At 33.2% G+C, this 19,242-nt stretch overlaps 1 protein-coding gene across 2 annotated transcripts in view; it reads left to right on the plus strand.

The window, feature by feature from the left end:
* Positions 1 to 819, plus strand: part of LOC143057987 (HAUS augmin-like complex subunit 3) — a 28,575-nt gene extending 27,756 nt beyond the window's left edge. For both annotated transcript variants that reach the window (XM_076231452.1, XM_076231458.1), the window contains exon 14: positions 621 to 819. In XM_076231452.1, the coding sequence (XP_076087567.1) occupies positions 621 to 749 (129 nt within the window). In that variant the 3' untranslated portion in view covers positions 750 to 819. The remainder of the gene's footprint in view (positions 1 to 620) is intronic.
* Positions 820 to 19,242: the final 18,423 nt, after the last annotated feature.

The following is a 19,242-nucleotide window of genomic DNA, read 5'->3' on the forward strand; positions in this document are numbered from 1 at the left end:
TGACTTTGAAACGTTTACATAGTTTACAAGTTATTGTTTGTATTTAGATTTGGGAACGAGTTTACAAGTTCATGTTTGTATTTAGATTTAGGAACGACTTATAATAAGTCAATGGTATTTGGTATGCAGTTGTATTAGCATTGGCACATTTCATTTACATGGAGATTGTTTAGCCATATAAGTCAGTCATGGTTCATTGACTTTGAATATTTGCATAACTTGTGTAAGATGTTAGAGTATTGCTATTTGGATTTCAACATTTGCATTTATAATCAAAATTACAAAAAGGCGAGACATATCTCTGTGATAACAGTTTATTAATTATTAGAATTTAATTTGCGAAATAATTTGTGCAATAAAGCAATGTAGTTTTCTAACCACTCGCTCAACATTGGAACGGAGGTGACGATGCCCCTAAATGCATGACTGATGTTCACTAAAACCAAAGTTTTTGACAGAAATGCATCGAACTCGAAGTTGTCTATTCCTTTAAAACAGTGCCTATAAACAGCCAACATATATATCTTTTCCTTGTACAAAAAAGAAGTATGAACATGAACATATCATATTTATCTACTGCCATATTTTTATATGTCATTGATATAATTTTTTTTTTTCAGACTTTAAGACATGATACCTTGTTATGTAAGGAAAGAAGATTGTTCTCCCACTTCTTCGTCAATCCATCACAGCTGAACACATTGTTTGATGAACTGTCATCCAGATTACAAGCCCAGAAACTTCATTGAACCGTCTCTTTATATGTAGTCATTTACATTTGTTATACATTAATATTTTAATAAATTCTTGAAAATATGATTTTGAAAGTTGTTAAGCTTTTATACATAGTATGAAAGGTATCAAGAAGATCTGGTTTTAAAGCATTGTAAAATATATTTTGTATAGGGACAAATACTACAGACTAGCTTCCTCAAGGAAATTTACAATCATATTGTTTTACGATTCAATTTACTGAACTCAACCATATTGCACCGAAGACTCTAAAGAGCCTGTGTTGCTCATCTAGGTCTATGTGCATCCTCATCAATGGAGACTCTCCAACATTGTAGACTAGAATGTAAGGCATGACTAAAATATCTTCCATGTTGATCTTGTATTGATGATAATTTTTACTGTTTACAGTTTTACTCTACCTTCTATAGTTTTTGCCTAAAACAGAAAGAAGGGTAAAACTTGTCATTAAGGGGCGATAATGCATATAAGAAGACAACAGAATATTTCATCTATGCTGACCTTTTTGTAGATCTTGTCTTTCAGATCATATGTACCTGCAGAAGCAGGCCTAGTGATTGCTTGACTGTCAATTTTAGAATCTCAAAAATATTTGGAAAATGGCTGCTATTCTATAAAAAATGCAATTTTTCAACTCATTTATGAGGAAAGTAACAATAGGAGGACTAAGGCATGCTTTTTAAATGTGTATCAGTTAACAAGTGTTAAAGTTTGTGATGAGGTTAGTTAAGATGAACCACTAACACTAATGGTAAGTCAATTATATTCTGTATGCTGTTGTATAAGCTTGTTAACTCTCATTTTCATGAAGATTATTTGACCCATCCCCCTAATTTATGGTTCATTGACTTTGAAACTTTTGCATATTGTCATGTTAAACATTGTGATTATGTTATTTATCAAAGTTATGATATGAAATGGGTTATCAATTGTTTATTGTTATTGTGAAAGGATATGTATTCTTACCTTCAGACTACATACCATAGTTTGTTGTTGGTTTCAAAGTCATAATCAGGGTATCGTTATTTTACATTTATATAATGTTTGCTTCTTGACTTAAAACAGCTACCAATCAGTGTATTTGTTGTGTAAGATTTACCTCAAGTTCATCCTGCGTCAATCAGATGCAAACCAATTTAAGACCATTCATCATTAAGGTAACTTTTATTTGTCTGATTTGGACTTGGATCTTCAATCTGTGAAACAATCATACTATAGTGTTAGCAGTCCAAACATGTAATTTCTTATTAAAGTGATTAAACATTTTTCATTTCTTTCTGCTTTTTTTTTTAACCTGAATTCAGTTAATTAACCAGGTGGAATTGTTTCTGGTTAGATTTCTGTGTACTGATCTTTTACTCTAAAAATATGAATGATCCCATGTGGTTAACATCTAAATAATACATATATTTTATTGAGGATAGTTTAGAAAATAAATAAATAATTTTGATGTTACATTGAAAAATATGAATGAGTAGGGATTTTTGCTAACAGGAATATGTGAATTGAGGACGGGTTTTAAACACAAGCCAGACGTGTGTACCCACATGTTAATTTTGAAGTACACCAAAAACATTCTAGAAAGGGAACAATTTTTTTTCAAGCCAAATAAAAATAAATCGTTATTTAGCCAGACCTTTTAAACTATCTTCCATTAAAAAATGTATGATAAGAAGGAGAACTCCATAAACCCTCTGGAGACAATTTATAATATTTGAGGTAAAACACATAAGCCCAAGCAAATAGACGGGATGCACTGGAAAATGTTCTCATTACAGACCAGAATATATACGGTTCAATAGTGCGGATCTGAAAGTTTTTGGTAATATATTTTTGTCGAGCCTGCAACTATTGTTGCAGAAAGCTCGACATAGGGATAGTGATCCGGCGGCGGCGGCTCACTTCTTAAAAGCTTTATATTTTAGAAGGTGGAAGACCTGGATGCTTCATACTTTGTATATAGATGCTTCATGTTACGAAGTTTCCATCAGTCACATGTCCAATGTCCTTGACCTCATTTTTATGGTTCAGTGACCACTTGAAAAAAAGTTCAAATTCTCTCTTATTATAAGTAATAGGATAACTATATTTGATATGTGCGTACCTTGCAAGGTCCTTATGTCTGTCAGACAGTTTTCACTTGACCTCGACCTCATTTCATGGATCAGTGAACAAGGTTAAGTTTTGGTGGTCAAGTCCATATCTCAGATACTATAAGCAATAGGGCTAGTATATTCGGTGTATGGAAGGACTGTAAGGTGTACATGTCCAACTGGCAGTCATCTGTCCTTGACCTCATTTTCATGGTTCAGTGGTTATAGTTAAATTTTTGTGTTTTGGTTTGTTTTTCTCATACTATATGCAATAGGTCTACTATATTTGTTGTATGGAATGATTGTAAGGTGTACATGTCTAGCGGGCAGATGTCATGTGACCTTGACCTCATTTTTAGGTTCAGTGGTCAAAGTTAAGTTTTTGAGTTTTGGTCTTTTTATCTAATACTATATGCCATAGGTCAACTATATTTGGTGTATGGAAATATTTTATGATCTTTATGTCAGTCGCGCAGGCTTTATTTGACCGTGACCTCATTTTCACGGTTCATTGCACAGTGTTAAGTTTTTGTGTTTTGGTCTATTTTTCTTAAACTAAGTAATGGGTCAACTATATATGTTGTATAGAAGCATTGTTAGCTGTAGATGTCTGCCTGGCATGGTTCATCTGACCTTGACCTCATTTTCAAGGTTCATTGATCTTTTTATAGTTATCTTGGTTAATGTTAAGTTTATGTGACAGTTGTAATAAAGCTTAGCTTTATACTTAGGACTATCAACATAATATCAATTGTTAGTATAGAAGGCGAGACATTTCAGCGTGTGCACTCTTGTTTTTATAAACAAGGGATCATGGTATAAACCACAAAGAGACTAAACCAATGATGTATTATACAGAATTAATGAGACAACAACCCCAAAAACCACAAATGAAAAGACGTTGAGTCAATCACAAATGGAAGATGTAAATCATATAAAATAAACATGTAATCTGATGTTTTAATTCTGATTATACGTTTACAAGGTCATCTTTCATTTCTTGTTAAAAAAATCTAAAGCTTCAATTGAAACGATAGTATCTATGAATTTTGTTTTTTCAATTATCCTTTTTAAACACTTATCATAGAACAACTTCATATCTACTTAGACGATTTATTTGTTCGCTTATCAATGATTAAACAAAATAACTAAATTTACAAATTCAATTTAGCGGTAAAAATCTGCTTTATACGAGACAATTAGGACAACGTACGGCAATTACCAATACTAGTAGTTTATTTTCCATAACTGGGCGGAGGTTTCCTCCCGAGGGTATCATCGACCCAGTAGTTATTACTTCTTTGTTGACATGAATAATCATTGATATGGTCATAATTATATATTAAAAGAGAGGCGAAAGATACTAGCACGGGTGTCATTCGGTTTAACGAGAGAAATGATCGTGAAGGAATATCTAACGGCGGTCAAGTATTGAGAGACGATCGTGAAAGTTCTGGTAACGGATCGTGAAAGACATTTAATCGAGAAGACATATGAAAGGTCAATAAATATTCTAATTTAATTAATTGCACAGACAAATTAATGACAAAATAAAACTGTCTGTCAAAATGGTTCAACATTATGATCAGTATGTGAGAATATCCAGTTTTAAAAGTGCATAGTTATTACAAAACAACAAAAGGCAGATTGCTTCTCGACATTTCAATGACATAAAAAATGTAAACAAACATGATTTTTTCACAAATTCGACTAGAAAAACTACTTTTATCCGAATAAGGGCACTCTATTTGAATTAATCAAATAGTTCTCATAGTTATGTTGTATAAACATAATCTGAAACTTGGTAAATAAAGAACTATTTACACAAAAATTGATTTTTCGGATCGTGAAAGATCACGTACCGCATTTTTGAAGATCGTGAAAAGGATCGTGAAAGATCTGATGCTACGAAAACGTTCAAATTATTCTTCAATTATATCATAATTAATATTTGTTATTGGTATTGAAAAAAGCTAGATAGGTCAACATCCTCAATAGGTTTAAGCATTTCAAAGTACTAATATTTTAAGAAAATGAAATGTAAAATAGTTGGATGATTGTAGAATGAAGCTTGTTATTGTCATGTGAAGTACTCACTTATCACGAGTTATAGGATACCCACATTTTGTATATTGGATCCTATAAACTACATGTCCGTCAGACAGGATTCACCGGACCCCGAATTTGCCTCATTTCATGGATGTAGATTCATTGTTGTGGTCAAGTCCGTATCGCGGATTCGTTAAGCTTTAGGATAAGTAAAATCACAAAAACTCTGAACTCCGAGGAAAATTCAAAAAGGATAAATGTCTGTTGTTATGATTGTAAGGTGTAGATTTTCGACTTCTGTAAGGTTTTAAATAACATCGAACTCATTTTCATTCATCATTCGGCAATGTTTGTTTTATGTTGTTTAGCTTTTGGATATATACCTGTATGCTATAGCGCCAAGGTAGTTCGTGTATGGTGTACATGTCTGTCTGCATGTTTCATATATGACCATGATGACGTCAATTGTATTTGATATATTGAATGATAGTAAGATGTCCATGTCTGGCTGTCGGTCAGGGTTCATATACTTTTGACCTTATGTTCCGAATTAATTGGCCAAGCATAACGTTTACATTTGTCAGTTTCTAAGGCACTGTAAGGATCGGAACACATTTATTTGGTGTACGGAATATTTGTAGAGATCTGTATGGCATGGTTCATCTAACCTTGAACTCTTTTTATGAACCATTGACAATCTTAAGCGCATTTGACACTTCCAGGAAAACCCTTGATATTATAGACGTTCAACAAATATACAATCATGTGTAAAGAAGACGAGACATTGCAGCATTTGCGATCTGGTATTCTATAGTCTGTAGTATATAGTTAAATCAATCCACATCTGCGTTGTGTATACAGAACTTAAGAAAGTACTGTTGCACAAAATGTTGGTTATCGTTCAATCTCAACTTACTCATGAAAGATGCTGTTTTGCTGTAATTTTTTGTTTGATGGATATCATTTTGGTTTAAACGTTGCATATCTATATTATTGGCCAAATAGTGTCGGTCTTTCTGAATTGCACTTGACCGATTCTCAGAGCTGAATCTTTCACACTTATTTAGACACGTTTTTAGGTGCTGTTTTTTAAACTTTCGAGGTAAAGTGTTGAATAAAAAAAACCAATAGCTTTAATGTTCATCCTTATCAAAATAGTTACAGGCTTCAACCAGTTGCAGGTTTATCAAATGGTAAAAGAAATACTGATTTCTGATTACTAGTACTGATCACGCATTATCTTTCACGATAAAAATAATGCGTTGCCTGATCTTTCACGATCAAGTTTGATGGAAATTCAACAAATGCAAGGTTTTCATATACAAGTTAATGCTTATAAGGGAAGAACATACTTTAAGGAGTAGGTCCGGTAAGGGCCGATTTTGGCCTCAAATTTCAGGTTCATCTAATGAAAGATTTTGGACACTTTTTAAACACTTAAGTGTCTATTTCAATTGATTCAATTAGTTTACGTGAAAGATTTTAACTGATTTAGTCATTAAAAACGCTCCGATTCAAGCTTAAATATGAAAAATCTATCAAATATGCCAAAAAATGTCACTTTTCAGATGGTTTTTGTCAAAAACGAAAGTGGCCGGATCCGTGTTCATCCTCAACCTTTATTTATGTTATGTATTATCATCAAATACAACTTATATTTCAACATTATGAATGAACACGAATGCGGCCACTTTCATTTAAGACGGAAACCGTCTAAAATTTAACTAAAATGCTAAAATTGTGAAGATTTCAGTAATTTAGCAATACTTAATGATGCTAGTACCCGATATATGTGCATTGTATTGTCAAAAACAACCCATATTTATGTAGCAGAAGCATTTTACTTTCCAGTAAATAGCTAAAAGATTACATTTTCACAATTTTGTAAAACTGCTATATTTTGGGGCCAAAAAGGGGTCTTACTGAACCTTCTCCTTTTACTGTACTATCAGATACACCAAAGATTAAATTTCAAATATATCATGATAAACTGAAATATGACCATTATAGGTACAAAAAGCGTGTTATTTGTAATTAATTTCTTAGACATGCATTGCGCCTTTTGTGTTTTTTCATAAAGTACTGCATATTTTCTTTACCTTATTTCACAGTTATTTTTGAGGAAGTTAAACCATTTTGACAGACATATCTTTTTGTTCGGATTTGTTCCGCGTTTTGAAAATTAAACGATGTTTTCAAAGATTCTGAACTAGAATTTACATTAAATGTCTTTCACGATCCGTTACCAGAGCTTTCACGATCGTCTCTCAATACTTGACCGCCGTTAGATATTCTTTCACGATAATTTCTCTCGCTAAACCGAATGGCACCCGTGACTAGAGTCATTAGTCGAAAACAAACTGACAACACCATGGCTAAATAAGACCAACAGACAAACAATAATACACAAAACACAACATAGAAAACTATAAATGCAATAAAACTTTGAATTATTCTTAATATTGAGAATAAATTACCGTAGGTATTGGCAAAATATTTGAGTCTTGAATGTTCTTCAAATTCGTACTTTATTTGGCCTTTTAACGTTTTGATTCAATCGTCACGTATGTTTCTTTTTTAGACGAAACGCTTGTCTGGTGTACACAATATTTTCATCCGGCTATCTATCACAAGTTTAGTTATTAAAAGGTTCTTTACGGATATACAGATTTTAAACCGATTGCCATAAAATTGAGTGTACAATATTGAGCTATATTTCTTTTTAGGTCCTATTTTTAAATGTTAGCATTGTAAGATGTTGGAAAAATGCGGTAGTTATTTTGTCTTCCATCAACGCGTGACCAAAATGTAGGCATCTTCACTTCCAACACATGTTGAGCAAACGGGTGAAAAAGTTTTATTACATACTGCACAAAATATTTGGGAATTTAAAATCTAATAAGATGGCCACACTCCCTCAGTCTTACGGGAATTAAGATTAAGTACTTACGGAAACTATAAATTAGTTTTATACTACCCTACTGAATGACGATTCTAAAAGTGCTGGAAACTTTAAAAAAAAAAAGAGCAAGGATAAAGACCCGCCTTCTATCTGGTAAATAGTTATCAAAGGTACCAGGATTATAATTTAGTACGCCAGACGCGCGTTTCGTCTACATAAGACTCATTAGTGACGCTCATATCAAAATATCTATAAAGCCAAACAAGTACAAAGTTGAAGAGCATTGAGGATCCAAAACTCCAAAAAGTTGTGCCAAATACGGCCAAGGTAATCTATGCCTGGAATAAGAAAATCCTTATTTTTTCGAAAATTTCAAAGTTTGGTAAACAGGAAATTTATAAAAATGACCACATTATTGATATTCATGTCAACACCGAAGTGTTGACTACTGGGCTGGTGATACCCTTGGGAACGAAACGTCCACCAGCAGTGGCATCTACCCAGTGGTGTAAATAGTTATCAAAGGTACCAGGATTATAATTTAGTACGCCAGACGCGCGTTTCGTCTACATAAGACTCATCAGTGACGCTCATATCAAAATATCTATAAAGCCAAACAAGTACAAAGTTGAAGAGCATTGAGGATCCAAAACTTCAAAAAGTTGTGCCAAATACGGCCAAGGTAATCTATGCCTGGAATAAGAAAATCCTTTTTTTATCGAAAATTTCAAAGTTTGGTAAACAGGAAATTTATAAAAATGACCACATTATTGATATTCATGTCAACACCGAAGTGTTGACTACTGGGCTGGTGATACCCTCGGGGACGAAACGTCCACCAGCAGTGGCATCTACCCAGTGGTTTAAATAGTTATCAAAGGTACCAGGATTATAATTTAGTACGCCAGACGCGCGTTTCGTCTACATAAGACTCATCAGTGACGCTCATATCAAAATATCTATAAAGCCAAACAAGTACAAAGTTGAAGAGCATTGAGGATCCAAAACTCCAAAAAGTTGTGCCAAATACGGCCAAGGTAATCTATGCCTGGAATAAGAAAATCCTTATTTTTTCGAAAATTTCAATGTTTGGTAAACAGGAAATTTATAAAAATGACCACATTATTGATATTCATGTCAACACCGAAGTGTTGACTACTGGGCTGGTGATACCCTCGGGGACGAAACGTCCACCAGCAATGGCATCTACCCAGTGGTTTAAATAGTTATCAAAGGTACCAGGATTATAATTTAGTACGCCAGACGCGCGTTTCGTCTACATAAGACTCATCAGTGACGCTCATATCAAAATATCTATAAAGCCAAACAAGTACAAAGTTGAAGAGCATTGAGGATCCAAAACTCCAAAAAGTTGTGCCAAATACGGCCAAGGTAATCTATGCCTGGAATAAGAAAATCCTTATTTTTTTCGAAAATTCCAAAGTTTGGTAAACAGGAAATTTATAAAAATGACCACATTATTGATATTCATGTCAACACCGAAGTGTTGACTACTGGGCTGGTGATACCCTCGGGGACGAAACGTCCACCAGCAGTGGCATCTACCCAGTGGTGTAAATAGTTATCAAAGGTACCAGGATTATAATTTAGTACGCCAGACGCGCGTTTCGTCTACATAAGACTCATCAGTGACGCTCATATCAAAATATATATAAAGCCAAACAAGTACAAAGTTGTAAGTTGCTATATAAAGGCGTGCGAAATTGACTATCTTTTCCGGTGAAAGACATGATTCAAGAAATGACGTGTTGCATTTATAAGGTTAGTTTAATTCGTTTTTGGGGTTTTGCTCACATTTTCACTATATTGACTCAATCTTCCTTCACTAAGATAATATTTATAAATTATTAAGATGCCATTCATTTACTACCTGATTACTTTTTTTTTTACATTCCATGGACGTTTTGTCTCGTGTATTTTCGCCGCGTTGCATTTGTCTAAATTGTTAAATATTTGTTGTTTTTAGTAGCCGTAGATCCCTTTCAACGGTTCAATCATCATATCCATTATTTGTTTAGTTTAAACATTTTATCTATGAGATATAAAAAAAATGTTTGGTCAATATTGAATCGACATAATTTAGATTACTTTCACTTACATTTCCCTAAATTCCTTTTGCAATTGTTTTTTTTAAGTGATGATATATATTTATGTTTGTCGCTAGCATGAACCGTGTAACTGGATATCTTCGATTGTCAGAACCCAGAAATAGTATGAAAAGGAAAATGAAAAAAATAAAGAGTTGGTCCTGTTTTGTTTCATAAAAAAGTCCAACGTAGATACATTTATCTTGTCTTAGGGAGGAGTAAATCCTACTTTGTCAAAAATCGCTCTGTTTAAAAGAAACAATTCTTTGAAACTGACATTGTCAAGATGCTTGATTTCTTGATTTACAACATATTTATTACGTTTTGAGGACGCGTTTTTCAACGAACAATCGGCATTTCCATGATTATCAACTGTGCCCCTCTTCTTGCCGACTTGTTTATCTTTTTTTGATTCGAGCGTCACTAATTAGTCTTTTGTAGACGAAACGTGCGTCTGGGGCAAATACAAAATGTCAATCCTGCTATCTAAGATCAGTTTATTGTTCCTTTAGACTTGCTTCAAAGAAGAACTTCTTAGGAAGAAAGAAAGAAGTTATTCATTATACGAGACAATTCATATGTTTAAAGCAATTTAAATAAAAGTAATAAGAATAAGAATGTTATTAGTTTAAAATCCAAACAATAGGATTGTTACTAAATAAATAATAAAAAAAAAACAACAAAAAACCCAACCAAACAAACATATAAATAACAAAACGATAGACATAAAACAAAACAAAAAATGTAGTATTGAAAGAAAAAAATAAAGATTATTAATATTTATTATAATACTATTTTTGACAACATGCCTCATTTATAAAATTATCATTTCAAATATTTTGATTATATATAACATTATATAATATAAGTCACCAATCACACACAGTTCATATATTTAAAGGAGACATTGGATTTATGTTTATGAGACAGGAACCAAACATACATACTAGGAACAAATTAGGTCACCATCCATAGCTTGTGTGACGGGTGTCACATGTGGAGCAGGATCTGCCTACCCTTCCGGAGCACCTGCGATCATCCCCAGTTTTTGGTGGGGTTCGTGTTGCTAAGTCTTTAATTTTCTATGTTGTGTCTTGTGTACTATTATTTGTCTGTTTGTCTTTTTCTTTTTCACCCATGGCGTTGTCAGTTTAATTTCGATCTATATGAGTTGCACTGTCCTTCTGGTATCATTCGTCCCTTTTTTGTGTCTTACACATGGGTTCTATTCGAATTAGGCATACTACGTACGAATTAAATGTCAGTTGACAAGAAGCAAGTACGTGACAATCGATTACAACACCTATATAAATATTTTAAACGGTTTGATTTAAATCAGCATAAAACCTATTGTCAATACTATGGGTTTTTATAAGGTTCTATTTTTAGATTTTACTATTTAAAGCTGATGCAACGATAGTTGGAACAGAGTCAAATTAATTTGTTGCATAACAAGTTTGTTTCGCTTTTCGGATCTTTTTAAAATGTTCGCTATAACTCAATCTTCCATGACTAAGGTAATATCTATAGATCAATAAGACGATATTGGTATACTAATGGATTATTTCATTGTATTCTATGGGTGTTTTTGCCTCGTTAATATCTACTACATACCCGTTCTCTTCTAGTATGATTTGTCTGAAATGTAAAATAAATGTTTTTAAATAAGGGAGCATGGAGTAACCCACAAGAGACAAAACTTAATGTGTAATATAAAGAGTTAATGAGACAACAGCACAAAAAGACATATAAAAAGACTTTTAGACGTCAATCACAAATGAAAGATGTAAATCATATAAAATCAACCTGTGATCTTGATTCTGATGTTTGACTCCTGAATATTCGTTTAGCAGCCCATTTACACTTCTTTTTATGAAGTCAAAAGCTTAAATTGAAAAGATGGCATACTTTTTTATTTGCCTCATTGAACAAGTTTATCTACACTATGACCTGTTGGAATTTTCTTAATTTCTGTACAATGATATGCATATCTTTAAAATATTAGATATCTTCATGGGATGGATTTCGTTTTTCTTTTATCCTTTCCAACAACTAATCATACCAGATAAACAAAGGCAACAGTAGTATACCGCTGTTCGAAAGTCATAAATCGATTGAGAGGAAACAAATCCGGATTCCAAACTTTAGGTGTCAGACCACCAACTACTTACTCTAATTCAGAAAGTATGACACAAAATAGTGCGTTTGATGTCATTGTTTACTTAAACTAACCAACAATTTTGCAGAAATGAAACTTTTGGTAAAAGAGAATTATATTTCGACCATTTTGAGCCAAAATTTACTTGTCTATGAGTTAGCATTAAAAATTCAGGATTAATGCACTCCATAGTATACTAATTTAAGATTTCCCCAAAACCAGGGGTTATTTTTGGAGAACCTCTGTTTCGAAGGTCAGATTTTTCTTATAAGGCTTTAAAGGTAGGTTGAAAATTGGCGTGTAGAAAGGTGATACATGTACAATTCAGGATATACCTGGTTTCTTTGAAGTTAAACTTAAGGCAAAATATTTAGAAAGCTGTGAAAATTGGTTGAACAGATAGGGATTTTAAATTGGTAGTCTGACACCTAAAACCGACGGAAACACATCAAATATAAGAGGAAAACAACGAAACAACGAAACAACAGAAAAACTGAAGTGCAACAAAAAAACAAACGACAATGCAACACACACAGAAACGAACTATAAGATAACAACTGTCATTTTCCTAATTTGGTACAGGACATTCAACGAAAAAATGGTGGTTAAACCTGGTTTTGTGGCTAGCCAAACTTCGCGCTTTTATGGCAATGTTAAATATAACACTAAAATGACATTGCATGACAGGAATACAGTACAAATTAATGCAAGAACATTCAGGAGAGAGAAATACACAAATAAACAATACAATAATACATTTTGACATGCTCACCACAAAATAAAAACGAACACGTAAAACAACCTAAGACAGCACACAAAAAACAGCACAACAGAACCACTGTCTTTCACATGACTAGATCAAAGCCACAAAAGTGACGTCACAGGTAAATTTCTAAAAATTTTGATACATTCAAGATCAGATTTGTAACTATATCATTTGATGTATTTTATAACAATTACAAGAATCTTATATAGAATATAGAATTGTGTTAGTAATGAGATAATTGATTGTATTATCTATTTTTGTTGATATTTGACCTAAATCAAACTGTAAAACAAATAAATCATGTACATATAGTTGCTTTGAACTAAATAGAACTTTATATCTACTTAAACAAATTTTACTTTTTAATTTACTTTGATTTTGATCTATCACAACGGATAAAATACATGTAGACATTTTTGCGTAAGCTAGTCGTCTGTTTTGCTATCATTCAAGTAGATGATATATAATAGTTATCAAAGGTACAAGGCTTATTTGATACGCCAAATGCGCGTTTCGTCTACATAAGACTCATAAAAGTTTGCAAGAAATGTGAACACACTCAAAATGATTAATCTGAAAAGAAATAACAAAAATAGTAAAAAGTACAACTTTCTTCTGGTGAAAAGGAATCGATAAGTATAAGTAAATATTGGTATATAATTTTTTCTTCTTCTAAAATCCTCGATTTGAACAAGTTGATTGGTGAAAAGTGAAATCACAAAATTACGGAACTCCGAGGAAAATTCAAAACTAAAAGTCCCTAATCAAATGGCAAAATCAAAAGCGCAAACCAATCAAACCAGTCAGGATTCTACTTCGTCAAAATTATCTCCCCATTACGCAAGTTCATTTTTACGATCGTAGAAATGGAAGCCATTGTAGGGATGACGCGCTGCCAATTTAGCTCTTGAAAACCGATACATTTATCTACATAGCACCATTACGATCCTTATATGTCATTTGTATTTTAAAAGACAAATGTATATACTAGCTAATGAACATCAGTTAATGTTCTTGTCTGCATTAAGTCAACTTAAAACTATTGTCTGATCGGTTGTCAGGTGGAATTTTCGAAAATTCATAAACATTTAAAAAAATTCTAATTAAATATTTCGTGGAAGGGCAGACTAAAAATTTTCTGTGGTTGAAGACTATAAACCCTAATTATCACACACACAAAATTATTTTTTTTTTCGAAGATATGCATTTTTAAAATCCAATTTAAAAGACTTTTAAGGTTCATCATAACAAACGGACAAATATGGCAGTATTTACAAGCCAAAAATTACTCTTAGTACAGACTTACCTGTGAAGTTGGAAAGGTTTTAATGCCTGGCATCCACTAGATATAATAAAGTTAAATGCATTTTGTGTTTCAGAAAGATAAATCTCTTTTGGATTTTGATGGGCATTTTTTTTCCTTCATGCAAAATTGGCTAAGTTGTGGTACAACTATGAGATGCTCCCTCAGGTAAAAAACTGGTTTGCATTGTTTTGATTGTCCTTATTAACTTGGACAACAGGTATCATCACAACTATAGGTGAGTTAAAGAGTTTATCTGAGTCAGTGAGTGGACAGTATCAAAGAAATTCAGGTGTTTGTTTATTTTTACACCTTCTGCAGAAATGAAAAAAAAAATGCCCATCAAAAACCAACAAAGATTTTATCTTTCTTTAACACAAAATGCATTTAACTTTTATATATCTAGTGGATGCTAGGCAGTAAAACTTTCCAAATAGCACAGGTAAGTCTGTACACAGAGTAGTTTTTTAGGTGAAAATACGGCCATATTTGTCCATTTGTTATGATGAACCTTAATACTATTAGTACGGCGGCTTTGTGGAAAATTGTGCACATCCTGCTACAAGCATGAAATTTGGCATAGACCTTTCTCAACTATTACTCTTTTATTTCAGATAGGGAGGCATTTGAAAAAAATGTCTCACTTCCGGTAAAATCTAAAATGGCGGACGTCATACTTGAATCAGCCTAATATCGAAGGCTAGTGTGTAAAAATGTGTTATTATCATGCTACTATCATAATATTTGGTACAAATCTTTGTTTCTTACTACTTTTAAATAAATTAAATAGATGAGATGTCTTTAGAAACCCTACTTCCGGTTAAAATCCAACATGGCGAATATTGTACTTAAATAAGCTTATTTTTTAGGGAGGGTAATTGAAATGTGTTTTAACGTATTGCTACTATCATTACATTGGGCAGGAACCTTTCTTTGGTGCTTCTGGTCTGGTGGATACAATGTATAAGACAAATGTCTTAAAAACCCTTACTTCCGGAATAATCCAAAATGGCGGACATAGAAATATCAATTTATTATACAAATATTCAACTTTTTTTAAAATGTATAGAAAATGATTTTTTGTGTGCTGGTCATTAAACTTTTGGCTTTAAGTTATCCCCAAAACCACTTATTCTATCATGTCGTAAATGTTTAAACATAAAGTTGACACTTCCGGTAAAAATATGACGACAATTTCAAAGATGACTCCTCAATCCATATCTTCGATGTAGGGTTTTGGATAGATTGATTAAAACAAAATAAAATCACTAAATAAAAGTACTAAAACATACTTAAAGTTACTACTCAAGAATACATGTTTATTCACAGTCACCACCACATGCACACATGGCAGTGCACGGGAGACCCGATTTTCCACATTAAAAACGACCGCGGCAATTTTTCTTACATCCACAATGTACAAGCTTCTGAAAAAATGATGAGGCCTCAGAAAGAGTTTTTTTAAAAGGGACCCTCTTTGTCCCTTTCGCAATCCATTAGTGCCTGGACTAGGTAGCATAAGAGCCAATCCCAAGCTCGTCTCACTAAACACCTGCATGAGTATATTGCAAGTTTAACATGCTTGAAAAGACTAAACCAAGTTGTAGGAATAGCCTTACTTATAATTAGCCTTTCCTTTTGTGCAAAAAACGATTTTCTTGCTTCGTTAATCATGTTAGCTCCATCTGGTAAGTTTGTGCGATCTTACAGTGAAACCCCGGTGATTTAAGCTGATCAATCATCATTCTTTATGTTAAAGTCACATCTTCAAATACCATCATTGTCTCTCACGCAGTCTTTTTTTCCTTTTCAAGCAAAGAGAGAACCGTATCACAACCGGTAAAGGTATAGGTCAGAAATAAGTGTGTGTGATCACTCATTGCCTAGTGCATTTGAAAGGCCATTGATAGATATTAATCCAAAGATTTTTGCCTCCCCAAACACAATCCATAGTTCGTCTGTCCCTATGTCACGGAATAGCGAAATAGTATTGACGGCATCATCAGTGACTGTTAATCATGACTCGTTTAAGTTCGTGTTTCACTGCATCAGACACATGCACCATGATTTTAGTGTCTGTCTCTTTATGTGAACATGGTGCTACACTTGAAATACATCACGTGGTGGATAAGATAGAATATCCTGAGCATTTGTTGCTACAACTACCATACTCATCAAAGACTTCATCCACTCTTGTTACAGTTTCAAGGTATTTTATTAAGGTAAGGACATAATACCCAATCATCATACTCGTTATGAAACACCTTGAAACTGTGACAACAGTGGATGTAGTGTCGGATGCAAACATAGACCATACTATTAGTTTGCTGCTAAAAGAAGCAAGAGCAACATTTAGGGGAAGGGGAATACACAGACGAATTCAAGGTTAAAAACATCCTCAAAATTTGCAAAGTTTTCTGAGAGATGACGACAATAAGAAATAACTTTTAAATTTTCATTCACAGCAGCTTGCTCAATACAATTTTGAGTACAAGTTCGTTGTAGCAACAAATGCTGAGGATATTCTGTGTTATCCACCACTTGATGATGTTTCAAGTTTAGCACCATGTTTACACGAAGAGACTGACACTAGAATCAAGATCGATATGTCTGATGCAGTGAAACACAGACTTAACTGAGTCATGACTCGAACAGTCGATACTGATGTCATTGCTGTTTCGCTATTCCGTGACATAGGGGAAAACAAAATTTTGTTTGCATTTGGAAGGGAAAAAGCATAAGATATATATCAATCCATGACCTTTCAAATGCACTAGGCATTAAAAGATAACACGTTTGCTGGAAAAGGAACTGCGTTGGTGACATTAATGAAGTTTTGAAGATGCGACTTTAGCATTTAGAATGATGATTGACCAGCCAACATCACCATATGGATTTGATAAATTTAATGTCATTGAAAACGATACGTGGTTGTGTTGTAAGATCGAAAAAAAGAAACAGATTTGGTTAACAAGGCAAGAAAATATGTGTTTTTGGAATTTATGGATGTGAGAAACAATACCATCGTCTTTGTAAATGTGGGAAATCTGCTCTCCGATTGTGAATTGCGGCCCAACGAGTATGCTGATTGGGTATTATGTCCTTACCTTAATAAAATACCTTGAAACTGTAATACGAGTGGATGAAGTCTTGGATGCGTATGGTAGTTATAGCAACAAATGGTCAGGATATTCTATCTTATCCACCACGTGATGTATTTCAAGTTCAGCACCAAGTTCACATTTAGAGGCAGACACTAGAATCATGGTGCATGTGTCTGATGCAGTGAAACACGAACTTAAACGAGTCATGATTCGAACAGTCGTTAATGATGATGCTTTCACTACTGTTTCGTTTCCGTGACATAGGGGTAGACGAACTATGGATTGTGTTTGGGAGGGCAAAAGACTTTGGATTAATATCTATCAATGGCCTTATAAACGCACTAGGCAATGAGTGATCTGACACACTTTTGTTATCCTTGCCTTTACCTGTTGTGATATGGTTCTCTCTTTGCTTGAAAGGGGAACAAAGATTATGTGGGAGACATTGATTGCATTTGAAGATGTGACTTTAACATAAAGAATGATGATTGATCACACTGCGATGTGTGCATGTCGTGGTAATCGTTATATATGGCCGAAAATTGTAGTAATTTTAAATATGTTTTAGTACTATAGTGATTTTCTTTTGTTTTAATCAATCTATCCAAAACTCTACATCGAAGAAATGGATTGAGGAGTCATCTTTGAAATTGTCGTCATATTTTTACCGGAAGTGTCAACTTTATATTTAAACATTTACAACATGATAGAATAAGTGGTTTTGGGGATAACGTAAAGCCAAAAGTTTAATGACCAGCACACAAAAAATCATTTTCTTTACATTTTAAAAAAAGTTGAATATTTGAATATTAAATTGATATTTCTATGTCCACCATTTTAGATATTACCGGAAGTAAGGGTTTTTAAGACATATGTCTTACACATTGTATCCTTCAGAAGCAATAAAGAAAGGTTCATGCACAATGTAATGATAGTAGCAATACGTTAAAACTCATTTCAATTACCCTCCCTAAAAAATAAGCTTATTTAAGTACAATGTCCGCCATGATGGATTTTAACCGGAAGTAGGGTTTTTGAAGACATCTAATCTATAAAATATATCTAAAAGTAGTACATAACAAAGGTTTGTACCAAATATTATCCTAGTAGCATGATAATAACACCTTTTCAAAAACTAGCCTTCGATATTAGGCTGATTCAAGTATGACGTCCGCCATTTTGGATTTAACCGGAAGTTAGACATTTTTTTCAAATGCCTCCCTATCTGAATTAAAAGAGTAATAGTTGAGGAATGTCTATGCCAAATTTCATGCTTGTAGCAGGATGTGCACAATTCCTCTGAAATATGCTTGTAGCCGCCGGACTATATGAATTTTTGATGTTATAAAGTCAACCCGTAGCCTTGATATATAAAAATGATAGAATCTGAAGCGAGGTGATGTATCAAATACTCTTGCTTTATACGTTTTCAAGACAATATTCAACTCAAACATGCCCTAACATAAAAAGGTGCACTCGATTTTCTCTTTTCGATACAATTGTTACCTGAACTAATAGATTGATATGTTCTCCGTCCGTGGTAAAAAAAAAAAATTAAAATCGGAGGTTATGCATTTTCTACATCCAACTTGATAGGTACCCATGTCGTCGACTTGATATCTAATTGTTCTGCTTAACTATGTAATAGATAATTGAAAACTTATGCAAATGGTGATTTTAAAATAAAATACTTCGTAATTGAGCAAAAAATTTTCATTTTATTTGTTTCTATTAACTTTTAAAATTTTTGTTAGTATAGTTAACATTACAGTAAGCATTTATCGCCTTCTCTAACAAAGAGCTTCGATTCTTTTGTTCTATTTCAACCGGGTTTCCGCCTGAAACGAATGGATCACAACTGTCATATTCCTGACTTGTTACAGGCATTTTCATCAGTAGAAAATGGGAGATTTAACCTGGTTTTTAAAAATAGATAATTATTTCTTGGATTTCAAATCTCGTGACGAATGATGAAAATATTTATAAGTTCTGATATTGTTCTACAA

This window comes from Mytilus galloprovincialis, chromosome 1 (genome assembly GCF_965363235.1).
Source record: "Mytilus galloprovincialis chromosome 1, xbMytGall1.hap1.1, whole genome shotgun sequence".
Classification (NCBI taxonomy): Eukaryota; Metazoa; Mollusca; class Bivalvia; order Mytilida; family Mytilidae; genus Mytilus; species Mytilus galloprovincialis.